Genomic DNA, 13305 nt, shown 5'->3' on the forward strand with positions numbered 1-13305 from the left:
CACTCTGATGCTCAGGATAACTACACTGCCACAGCCTCGTCGGGCTGTTCAGGCGCGAGGGGCAACTGGATGCTGCTTTGCCTCACATGGTAGATGCCACGCCGCTTCTGCACCTCACAGACGTACACTAAGGCCGCAGCGAGGATCACCAGGCCCAAGATCGTTAACACCCCCAGGACAATGGTGATGGCGATGGGGTTCCGACCTGTGCAGAAAAGCGAGGAATAAATACATGCGTCTCGGCCCCTCCTAAGCTTGCCCGTCTAGAATAAATACGCCCCGCCTAGGCTCACCCTGAACGTCCATCATCACTGCCAGAATGTCCGTGCCCCGTGAGCTTGCCGCTTGGCAATAGTAGGTGCCACTATAGTTTAACCTGACGAGGAATGGGATGCCGACGGGCACCTTGAACATGGAGCCTTCCTGCAGACACTGTAGTTTGGGGTTCGGGTTGCCCCGGGCCTGGCACTGCAGGATATGCATAGTCCTGTCTTTCCACGTCAAGCGCTGGGGACATTTAGCTCGGTCAATCTTGGGGCCGTCTGTGGGACCACCAAATGATCAGATACACCCGACACACCCGAGGCACAATGGGACAAGGGAGAGACAAGTCTTCCCAAATCAAGGAAGCAAGGGATTAAAGGTCAGAATGACCTACGCACACAGGACACGCAACTGGACGCTCCTGTTTCGGTGCAAGATCACCCCATGCACCTCGAGGGTGGCATTGCAGAAGAAGGTGCGCCTGTCGTCCTTCGCAGTGGCGTTTAGCTGAAGGTGGGCAGGCTGTCCCGGTGCCGCGGCTGGAACTCCGTCCAGCGTGACCAGGACTCGGGGTCCGGCCGCGCAAGTCACAGTTACTGTGGCCCCCTCGGTGGCGTTAGGCTCTCTCAGGGACAGGTTGGGCCCCTGGAAGCCTAAAGGCGGAGCATTGCCCAGGAGTTTGATGACTACACACCTCCCTTGGGTCAAGCCCCGCCCCCACCCGCTTCCTTCCCCTCGGGGTATCCAGGCTACGCCTTCATCTACTCTGCAGCCTCCGCCCAGTTTGGGGCGCTCAGGCTCTTTTTCTCGGGTCACTTAGGTCCCGCTCCTCTCCGGTTTAGTCTCCGCCCAATGCCACGCCCACTTGGGCTATGGAGGCCCCGCCCCTTGCCTCCTGAGCTATTTTGGCTCCACCCCCTCTTACTATAGGCCTTCACGTTCTCCCGGGTCTCGCGGCTCTCGCCCCCCAAGGTCACGTTGCAGACGATCTCCTGAGTGCTCTCCTGCTCTGCTTTCGCTGTGGCCGTGGCCGTGAGTGTGTCACCGTGGCTCACGACTGTGGCATTCAGCATCTGGTCCCCCAGCGCCAGTTGCACCTGGGCCTCCGATGCTGGGAACAGCCCATCCAGGGTGCAGTTAACGGGCCACGACGTTTCCACCTCCGAGAACCGGGGGACAACGAGGCGCGGGGGGGTCATAGGCATGGCTTGAAAGAAGGGTGGGAGTGAGCGGGAGGAGGTCTCACAGCCGTGGAGGCCCCTTTTCCCATGACACTCATCCCCACAAACCAGGGTCCTTCTTTCCCAGGATACCTTGCGGCCTGGGTCACCCCCTTCCCAGGACACACACTCACAGCCTTCTCCAAAGGTCCCATGGCTGCGAGCCTCCCATATGAGGCTACCCATGGCTAAAGGCATGTTTTCCCAAAAGCCCTTGAGGTCCAGGCCACCCCCTTTTCAGGAATCCCGTGGCCAGGGCACCCTTACTCTGGCTCCGCTCATCACCCACCGTCTGCAGTCCCTTCCCTCACCAAAGGTTCGGAGCTTCCTGGGGGCCGAGTTGTTCTGGAACAGTCCCAGCCCTTGGGACCGCAGGTCCAGCTCCGTGCGGCAAGAGAAATGGGCGCCATGGTCATCTCTGCACGCCAGCACCTTGACCGTGACCTCGGCAGGCTCCCCCTTTCCCGCTGGCTGCCAGCCCAGCACCTTCTCCTCACGAAGCAGCACCACGGTGAGGTGGTCCCGGGGGGCCCCACCGGACACCATGCAGCGCAGGATGAAGTGCTCGCCCACGGGCTGCCAGCGGGGCAGGGGGGCCAGCTCCACGCGTTCCGGGAACCCTGAGTGGGGGGTATGAAGGGGAGAGTAGAACTTATCAGCCAGCCTGGCAGCCTCCACACTAGGGAGTGGCGAGGAGTCAAGGGTGGCCCAGTGCAGAACTGTGAACTTTGAGTTACTAAACCTCCAGGGCTTAGAAATGTGCTAGTCTAAGTGTTTGCTATTGTCATTAGCATCATGATTATTTCCTATTTTGTCGGACACTTGCCAGGCATTGAAATAAAAGTCAGATTTTCTGTTCCCAAGGACCTCACCGTTAAGGGGGGAAAAAAAAAGGAAGGAAGGGGACTAAAGTTTATGGCCACTTATGATGTTAATAGTAATCATAAAATTTCCTGTTTATTTTGAGTTTTCCTTAGACTTTCCAGATGTCATCCACCTTCATTCACACAACAACCAAGTGAAATCTCTTCTATTATTCTTCCCTTTTATGGATAGAGAAACTGAGGCCCAGAGAGGTGAGGATGAGGTGATCTGCCCAAGGACGCACAGCCAGGAAAGGGCAGAGCCAGGGTTAGACAGGGGTTTTCCCAAACTCCAGACCTGTGTGTCCACCTGCCTCCTTGATACCAGGTCTAGGAACTCCCCTGACCCCTCCTCCCAGCTTCTGGCCTGGACTCTGGCCTTGGCCTTTCCCAGAGCTTGGTCTAGCCCTCCCCAGTCAGTCCCAGCTGCTCAAGGCCTAGGGCAGCCTCTGAGGGTGTTCTGCACAGTCCTGGGGGACTCAACAGCCCCAGGCTGGGTCCTCTCCCAGCTGCAGCTGCAGTGGCCCTCACAGGTACACATACCAAACCCTGGGCCTCCTTTGGGGGAGCATCTCTCAAGCCTGGATCCCAAGCTGTCACACACAGGCCTACGGACTGGCTGCTATGGAAAATATTTAACATCTAACTATAATTTTAGAATATTTAACAAGGAGGCCCCCATCTTAACCTCTGGTTAAGGGACAGTGGTATGCTGGCCAATGCTGATTATGCTTGGTCTCTCTGGGGTGAGATGGGGGAGCCCCAACATGGAGCATTTGCCAATTTCTGTGGTGTAAATACTTTGGCTGATTTCAAGCTACTCAGTGTGACACACTGAGTAGCTTGAAATCAGCTACTCAATGAGCTGGGAAGAGACGAGCGCCATGGGCTCTCATGAGCCAGGACCAACAGACTCCTGCACAGCACTGGACAGAAGCATCTCACGGTCACACAGATGGGGACACCCAGATACACACGTAGGCAAACAGATATACACACGCAGACGTACATGTTACAACAGAAATACGCACAAAGACATATACAGACATGTACTGACACACATCCACACATGCTGACACACAGATACACAGATACACAGACACAGATACCGACATACAGACATATACAGACATTCACACATAGAGGTATACACAAATCCAGAGACACAGGCACACACAAACATACAGACAGACATATACAGACAGACAAGTACATTCACACTGTCTCACAGAGATAATGACAGATACAGAAGCTCACAGACACACACATAGGTACACAAACACGAATACAGACACTGGTGCACACAGGAGGAGCATACACACAGTTACACATGTACACTACACTTTTCTATGGCTTCACAAAACAGTAGGCACCATGAGTGATGTACTCTGCTACTTTCTAGTCTATTGTATTTTTTTTTTTTGGCCACACTGCATGGCTTGTGGGATCTTAGTTCCCTGACCATGGATTGAATTCAGGCCCTCGGCAGTGAAAGCACGGAGTCTTAACCACTGGACTGCCAGGGAATTCCTCAGATATTTTTAAAATGCTTATTGGGACCCAAATAAACTAATTCACAACTGCTGCCCTGGCATGTGGTCGAGATGCATCTCTCTGTCTCTGTCTCTGTCCCACACACCCACACACACACATTCAGGTCTGAGACCTGGGTCAGAGCCCAGGTCCATTCCTGCAAACTCAGGGCCCCCATGCCCGCCCCGCTCCCCTGCACCACTGGTTATCTAGCCCCACTGCTGCCCGAAGCCAGCTCCACCTCCAGGCACAGCCACTCACGGTACACTGTGATGTTAGAGAAGCCGATCATCTGGGAGCCATCGCAGAAGCTAGAGCAGAGGAGCTGGGTGTCACCAGTCACATTGCTGAGACGGAAGGCTGCCCAGCCCAGGCCACTGCCCACTGACTCCTTGAGTAGAGACGTCTCCAGGGAGATGAGTTCAGCGCTGGGGCAATCTATACTGCAATTTACCAAGAGGGACTCTCCGGCAGGCACCACTGGGTTCTGTGGCTCCACTCGCAGCTGGAACTCCTGCCCTTGGGTACCTGCGGGAACAGAAGGAAGCTCTCCTGGGGGTTCCAGTGCCCCCCCAACTCACCCATTTGCAGGCTCCACCATTCAAAACTTCCTCATATGACCATATGATGGTCTCTGCCTTCATGGTGCTTCAGTTTAGTGAGGAAGACAGATGATGGATCAGGAACCAAGGAGAGCTGGGAGGGAGGCCAGGGGAAGCCCTGATCAAGCCTCTAGGAGGAATCGAGTCAGGGAAGGCTTCCTGGAGGAGGGGACCACTGTGGTCAGTTTTAAAGTGTCAAGGAGGCATTAGCCAAGTGAAAGGGAAGAGTGATCCTGGCAGACTGAAGAGCATACGCAGAGGTCGAGGGTCCAGATGGACCAGGGAGGGAATGTGTGCATGCATGTGTGCTTGGGTGTGTGTGTGTGCTCAAGTGTGCGGGTGTGTGTGCGTGTGTTGTGCAGGGGGCGAAGAACAAGTCAAATGCAGGGACTGTGTCTCTCCGGGAGCCCTGATGGCTGTGTTAAGAGGCCACCACTTTCTCCCGAGGACACTGGGGAGCCCCCTGGCCAATCTGAGTTTAAGAAGTGTTATTGGCACAGCCCGGGCAGCAGGGTGTGAGGCGCTCTGTTCTCCTTCCCCTCCGCCACCAATCCCGCAACCCCAGCCCTCCCCAGCTTGCCGGGCCTCACCTGGGGGCAGCAGACAGCAAACTAGAAGCAGAGAGATGAACGAAGTCCAGCAGGCCCTGGGCAGCGGCCCTGAGGGCATCATGGTGGCCAGCCTGTAGGAGGAAGTTGCCTTAATAAGGCGCTGGGCGCCAGAGAGCAGGCGGGCCACCCAGGGGAAGGAAGCACAGCCACCGGAGTTAAGAATGCACAAGTCCAGGGGCTACACCTTGCCCAGGCCTAGGGAGGGGCAGGGGGATATTGCACGGCCCCAGGGCTCCAGAGTGGGGGGCCCAGGGAGGTGGAGGGCGCTGGCCAGTCTCCAGGGAGTCTCAGGTAGGGCTGACCTCAGTCACCGCCCCTCCCCACACCCCCGGCCCCCAGATGAACCCACAGGAAGTGCTAATGCAGTCTTCTTCCTTTGTTTTCAGCACGGGAAAGCCTGCAGGGGGGAGGGTGTGGAGGTGGTGAGATACCTCCTTCCTGTTGAACTTAGGTGAAGGGGGGGTGTTCTGTCCCCAGAGAGGAAGTTAACGGGGGATATTCAGACGCTTTCCTTGAAGGGATAGGGTGGGATTTCAAGGCAACATTTCAAGGAGGCAACAACAATGGGTGGACTTCTAGGCAGGGCTTCGCGCAGTTAGCGCGAGATCCCAACATTCCTGGGGGGCAAATAAGAGATTTGGGGGGTGATATTGAGGGACCCCTAAGATGAGTGAAGCCATGTAAATGAACAGAGCCCACATTTATTGGGGACTTGTGTTGGCTGCCTGGGTGGCTTTTATAGGGCCCCTTATCTTTGAAGATCTTGTGGGTGGGGTCCCCCGTTCCCTGTGTGCAGTGCGGAGGTGGAGTGTTTGGGGGACAGCTAAATGCTGAGCCACCGTCTGCCAAGGGTGCTACTTGTAACCGGCTCTTACCCCTGTCCCCCTCCCCCCTTGCCCTTCTTCTCCAGGTAGCTGGTCACTTCATCCCAAGAGCAGGGACTTGGCGGGGCAGGGAGGGGGGTCAGGTGGGGACTCCCACCTCCATCAGTTCCATCTCTCAGGCCTCTGACCTGCCTCCTGTGCCTCTGATCTGAGCTCTAGAGAGGGACTTTGTTGAAGATCTTGATGGCACTCAGCATTCATCCACTCTCCCCATCCCTAAGGCCACACCCCCTCCTCTCTCACCTGGAGTACCCTTCCCAATGAGGTCTCTCCTCACCTTCCCCGCCTCCCAAAAATCCGTTTCGCACATGGTGCCCAAAGAGCAACTAAAACCCAAATCAAAAGTATTTGTAAATAATATATCTGATAAGGTATTAATACCCAGATTATAAAGAATTCCTACAACTCAAGAACAAACCCAATTCAAAAATAGGCAAAGGGGGCCTCCCTGGTGGCGCAGTGGTTGAGAGTCCGCCTGCCGATGCAGGGGATACGGGTTCGTGCCCCGGTCTGGGAGGATCCCATATGCCGCGGAGCGGCTGGGCCCGTGAGCCATGGCCGCTGAGCCTGCGCATCCGGAGCCTGTGCTCCGCAACGGGAGAGGCCACAACAGTGAGAGGCCCGCGTACCGCAAAAAAAAAAAAAAAAAAAAAAAAATAGGCAAAGGACTGAAGTAGACATTTCTCCAAAGAAGCTATACAAATGGCCAATAAACAAATGAAAAGAAGTTCAACATCATGAACCACTAGGGAAATGCAAGTCAATGCCACAGCAAGAGTCTTCCCTGGTGGTCCAGGGGTTAAGACTCCGTGCTCCCAATGCAGGGGGCCTGGGTTCAATCCCTGGTCAGGGAACTATATCCCACATGCATGCATGCCACAACCCAGAGTTCACATGCCACAACTAAGGAGCCCGTGTGCCATAACTAACTAAAGGAGCCTGCCTGCCGCAACTAAGACCCCGTGCAACCAAATAGATAAATAAAACGAAATAAATATTTTTTAAAAACCACCACGACATAGCACTTACACCTATTAGGTTGGCTACTATCAAAAACACAAAACAAAACAGAAAATAGCAAGTATTGGTGAGGATGTGATGAAACTGGAACCCTCATACTCTGCTGTCAGGAATACAAAACGATGCCAACACTGTGGAAAAAGAGTTTGGTGGTTCCTCAAAAAGTTAAACATAGAATTAAATGATTCAACAGTTCCACTCCTAGATATATAACCACAAGAACTGAAAGTGAGGATTCAAACAGATACTTGCACACCAATGTTCACAGAAGCATTATTCATACTAGTCAAAATGTGGAAGCAAACTAAATGATGTCCATCGACAGAAGAATGGATAAACAAAATGTGGTGTATCCACACAGTGGAATATTATGCAGCCTATTCACTAAAAATAAGTGAAGATCCACCAGAGGGCAGACAGCAGAAGCAAGAAGAACTACAATCCTGCAGCCTGTGGAGCAAAAACCACATTCACAGAAAGATAGACAAGATGAAAAGGCAGAGGGCTATGTACCAGATGAAAGAACAAGATAAAACCCCAGAAAAACAACTAAATGAAGTGGAGATAGGCAACCTTCCAGAAAAATAATTCAGAATAACGATAGTGAAGATGATCCAGGACCTCGGAAAAACAATGGAGGCAAAGATCAAGAAGATGCAAGAAATGTTTAACAAAGACCTAGAAGAATTAAAGAACAAACAGAGATGAACAATACAATAACTGAAATGAAAAATACACTAGAAGGAATCAATAGCAGAATAACTGAGGCAGAAGAATGGATAAGTGACCTGGAAGGCAGAATGGTGGAATTCACTGCTGTGGAACAGAATAAAGAAAAAAGAATGAAAAGAAATGAAGACAGCCTAAGAGACCTCTGGGACAACATTAAACGCAACAACATTCGCATTATAGGGGTCCCAGAAGAAGAAGAGAGAGAGAAAAGACCAGAGAAAATATTTGAAGAGATTATAGTTGAAAACTTCCCTAACATGGGAAAAGAAATAGCCATCCAAGTCCAGGAAGCACAGAGAGTCCCATACAGGATAAACCCAAGGAGAATACGCCAAGACACATAGTAATCAAATTGGCAAAAATTAAAGACAAAGAAAAATTATTGAAAACAACAAGGGAAAAATGACAAATAACATACAAGGGAACTCCCATAAGGTTAACAGCTGATTTCTCAGCAGAAACTCTATAAGCCAGAAGGGAGTGGCATGACATATTTAAAGTGATGAAAGGGAAGAACCTACAACCAAGATTACTCTACCTGGCAAGGATCTCATTCAGATTTGATGGAGAAATCAAAAGCTTTACAGATAGGCAAAAGTTAAGAGAATTCAGCACCACCAAACCAGCTCTACAACAAATGCTAAAGGAACTTCTCTAAGTGGGAAACACAAGAGAAGAAAAGGACCTACAAAAACAAACCCAGAGCAATTAAGAAAATGGTAATAGGAACATATATATCGATGATTACCTTAAACATGAATGGATTAAATGCTCCAACCAAAAGACACAGGCTCGCTGAATGGATACAAAAACAAGACCCATATATATGCTGTCTACAAGAGACCCACTTCAGACCTAGGGACACATACAGACTGAAAGTGAGGGGATGGAAAAAGATATTCCATGCAAATGGAAATCAAAAGAAAACTGGAGTAGCAATACTCATATCAGGTAAAATAGACGTTAAAATAAAGAATGTTACAAGAGACAAGGAAGGACACTACATAATGATCAAGGGATCAATCCAAGAAGAAGATATAACAATTATAAATATATATATGCACCCAACATAGGAGCACCTCAATACATAAGGCAACTGCTAACAGCTATAAAAGAGGAAATCGACAGTAACACAATAATAGTGGGGGAATTTAACACCTCACTTACATCAATGGACAGATCATCCAAACAGAAAATTAATAAAGAAACACAAGCTTTAAATTACACAATAGACCAGATAGATTTAATTGTTATTTATAAGATATTCCATCCAAAAACAGCAGATTACACTTTCTTCTCAAGTGCGCACAAAACATTCTCCAGGATAGATCACATCTTGTGTCACAAATCAAGCCTCAGTAAATTTAAGAAAATTGAAATCATATCAAGCATCTTTTCTGACCACAATGCTATGAGACTAGAAATCAATTACAGGGGAAAAAACGTAAACAACACAAACACATGGAGGCCAAACAATACATTACTAAATAGCCAAGAGATCACTGAAGAAATCAAAGGGGAAATTTAAAAATACCTAGAGACAAATGACAATGAAAACAGGACAATCCAAAACCTATGGGATGCAGCAAAAGCAGTTCTAAGAGGGAAGTTTATAGCAATACAATCCTACCTCAAGAAACAACAAACATCTCAAATAAACAACCTAAGCTTACACCTAAAGGACCTAGAGAAAGAAGAACAAACAAAACCCAAAGTTAGTAGAAGGAAAGAAATCATAAAGATCAGAGCAGAAATAAATGAAATAGAAACAAAGAACACAATAGCAAAGATCAATAAAACTAAAAGCTGGTTCTTTGAGAAGATAAAATTGATAAACCATTAGCCAGACTCATCAAGAAAAAGAGGGCGAGGACTCAAATCAATAAAATTAGAAATGAAAAAGGAGAAGTTACAACAGACACTGCAGAAATACAAAGCATCCTAGGAGACTACTACAAGCAACTCTATGCCAATAAAATGGACAACCTGGAAGAAATGGACAAATTCTTAGAAACGTACAACCTTCCAAGACTGAACCAGGAAGAAATAGAAAATATGAACAGACCAATCACAACTAATGAAATTGAAACTGTGATTAAAAATCTTCCAACAAACTGAAGTCCAGGACCAGATGGCTTCAGAGGTGAATTCTTTCAAATATTTAGAGAAGAGCTAACACCCATCCTTCTCAAACTCTTCCTAAAAACTGCAGAGGAAGGAACACTCCCAAACTCATTCTATGAGGCCACCATCACCCTGATACCAAAACCAGACAAAGATACTACAAAAAAGAAAATTACAGACCGATAACACTGATGAATATAGATGCAAAAATCCTCAACAAAATACTCGCAAACAGAATCCAACAACATATTAAAATCCCACCATGATCAAGGGGGATTTATCCCAGAGATGCAAAGATTTTTCAATATATGCAAATCAATCAATGTGATACACCATATTAACAAATTGAAGAAGACAAACCATATGATCATCTCAATAGATGCAGAAAAAGCTTTTGACAAAATTCAACACCCATCTATGATAAAAACTCTCCAGAAAGTGGGCATAGAGGGAACCTACCTCAACATAATAGAGGCCATATATGACAAACCCACAGCAAACATCATTCTCAATGGTGAAAAACTGAAAGCATTTCCTCTAAGATCAGGAACAAGACAAGGATGTCCACTCTCACCACTATTATTCAACATAGTTTTGGAAGTCCTAGCCATGGCAATCAGAGAAGAAAAAGAAATAAAAGGAATCCAAATTGGAAAAGAAGAAGTAAAACTGTCACTGTTTGCAGATGACATGATACTGTACATAGAGAATCCTAAAGATGCCACCAGAAAACTACTAGAGCTAATCAATGAATTTGGTAAAGTTGCAGGATACAAAATTAATGCACAGAAATCTCTTGCATTCTTAAACACTAATGATGAAAAATCTGAAAGAGAAATTAAGGAAACACTCCCATTTACCATTGCAACAAAAAGAATAAAATACCTAAGAATAAACCTACCTAGGGAGACAAAAGACCTGTATTCAGAAAACTATGACACTGTTGAAAGAAATTGAAGATGATACAAGCAGATGGAGAGATATACCATGTTCTTGGATTGGAAGAATCAGTACTGTGAAAATGACTATACTACCCAAAGCAATCTACAGATTCAATGCAATCCCTATCAAATTACCAATGGCAATTTTTATGGAACTAGAACAAAAAGTCCTAAAATTTGTATGGAGACACAAAAGACCCCAAATAGCCAAAGTGGTCTTGAGGGAAAAAAATGGAGCTGGAGGAATCAGACTCCCTGACTTCAGACTATACTACAAAGCTACAGTAATCAAGACAATATGGTACTGGCACAAAAACAGAAATATAGATCAATGGAACAGGATAGAAAGCCCAGAGATAAACCCACACACCTATGGTCAGCTAATCTATGACAAAGGAGGCAACGATATACAATGGAGAGAAGACAGTCTCTTCAATAAGTGGTGCTGGGAAAACTGGACAGCTACGTGTAAGAGAATGAAATTAGAACACTCCCTAACAGCATACACAAAAATAAACTCAAAATGGATTAGAGACCTAAATGTAAGACCAGACACTATAAAACTCTTAGAGGAAAACATAGGAAGAACACTCTTTGACATAAATCACAGCAAGATCTTTTTTGATCCACCTCTTAGAGTAATGGAAATAAAAACAAAAATAAACAAATGGGACCTAATGAAACTTCAAAGCTTTTGAAAAGCAAAGGAAACTACAAAGAAGACGAAAAGACAACCCTCAGAATGGGAGAAAATATTTGCAAACGGACAAAGGATTAATTCCAAATATATATAAATGCTCATGCAGCTCAATATTAAAAAACAAACAACCCAATCCAAAAATGGGCAGAAGACCTAAATAGACATTTCTTCAAAGAAGACATACAGATGGCCAAGAAGCACATGAAAAGCTGCTCAACACCACTAATTATTAGAGAAATGCAAATCAAAACTACAATGAGGTATCACCTCACACCAGTTAGAATGGGCATCATCAGAAAATCTACAAACAACAAATGCTGGAGAGGGTGTGGAGAAAAGCCTGTGCTCTTGCACTGTTTGTGGGAATGTAAATTGATACAGCCATTATGGAGAACAGTATGGAGGTTCCTTAAAAAACTAAAAATAGAATTGCCATATGACCCAGCAATCCCACTACTGGGCATATACCCAGAGAAAACCATAATTCAAAAAGACACATGCACCCCAATGTTCATTGCAGCACTATTTACAATAGCCAGGACATGGAAGCAACCTAAATGCCCATCGACAGACGAATGGATAAAGATGTGGTACATATATACAATGGAATATTCCTCAACCATAAAAAGGAATGAAATTGGGTCATTTGTAGAGATGTGGATGGGTCTAGAAACCATCATACAGAGTGAAGTAAGTCAGAAAGAGAAAAACAAATATCGTATATTAGCACATACATGTGTAAACCAGAAAAATGGTACAGACGAACCGGTTTGCAGGGCAGAAATTGAGACACAGATGTAGAGAACAAAACGTATGGACACCAAGAGGGGAAAGTGGCGGGGGGGTATGTAAAAAAAAAAAGTGAAATTCTGGGTCTTCCCTGGTGGTCCTGGCTAAGACAACATACTCCCAATGCAGGGGGCCAGGGTTTGACATGTTCACAGGGTTCACAGTTCCCTGCAACTAAGACTTCGCATGCCGATGGGATTTCCCTGGTGGTGCCGTGGTTAAGAATCCACCTGCCAATGCAGGGGGCACGGGTTCGAGCCCTGGTCCAGGAAGATCCCACATGCTGCGGAGCAACTAAGCCTGTGCGTGACAACTACTGAGCGTGTGCTCTAGAGCACGTGAGCCACAACTACTGAAGCCCACACGCCTAGAGCCCGTGCTCCGCAACAAACAGAAGCCACCGCAATGAGAAGCCCGCTCACCGCACGAAGAGTAGCCCCCGCTCGCCGCAACTAGAGAAAGCCTGTGCGCAGCAACGAAGACCCAATGCAGCCAAAAAGTAAATAAATAAATAAATAAACTTATATTAAAAAAAAAAAAAGAGTTCGCATGCCGAAACTAAAGATCCCTTATGCTACAACTAAGTCCCAGAGCAGCCAAATAAATAAATAAATAAATATTAAACAAACAAACAAAAGAAGTGAAATTCTGACACGTGCTACATGGATGAACCTTGAAAACATTAAGTGAAATAAGCCAGACACAAAAGAACAAATATTCAACTTATATGAGGTCTCTAGAATAGGCAAATTCATAGAGAAATTAGAAGGATGGGTACCAGGGGCTAGTGGGAGGAGGAAAGTTAGTATTTAATGGGGACAGTTTTTTTGGAAGATGAAAAAGTGTTGTAAATAGATCGTGATGTTGACTATAGAACATTGTGAGTGTACTTAATGCCACTGAATCATACACTTAAACCATTGAAAAATGGTTAAAATAGTAACATTAATATTATGTATATTTCACGATAATAAAATAAAGTGACATCCACCTATTGTGGTTTTTTTTAAATTTTATTTTAT

The 13305-nt window shown here is 46.7% G+C and overlaps 1 protein-coding gene across 1 annotated transcript; it reads right to left on the minus strand.

Moving 5' to 3' along the window:
• Positions 1 to 16: 16 nt before the first annotated feature.
• Positions 17 to 5352, minus strand: ICAM3 (intercellular adhesion molecule 3). Its single transcript, XM_082623929.1, has 7 exons — positions 5073 to 5352; positions 4142 to 4408; positions 1796 to 2104; positions 1190 to 1471; positions 663 to 917; positions 294 to 542; positions 17 to 205 (listed from the first exon to the last, which is right to left on the minus strand). Exons 1-7 carry the CDS (start codon positions 5152 to 5154, stop codon positions 21 to 23), a joined length of 1629 nt encoding a protein of 542 aa, XP_082480055.1. The 5' UTR covers positions 5155 to 5352; the 3' UTR covers positions 17 to 20.
• Positions 5353 to 13305: the final 7953 nt, after the last annotated feature.

Source organism: Mesoplodon mirus, assembly GCF_964341445.2.
Source record: "Mesoplodon mirus genome assembly, chromosome: 5".
In the NCBI taxonomy this organism is placed as follows: domain Eukaryota; kingdom Metazoa; phylum Chordata; class Mammalia; order Artiodactyla; family Ziphiidae; genus Mesoplodon; species Mesoplodon mirus.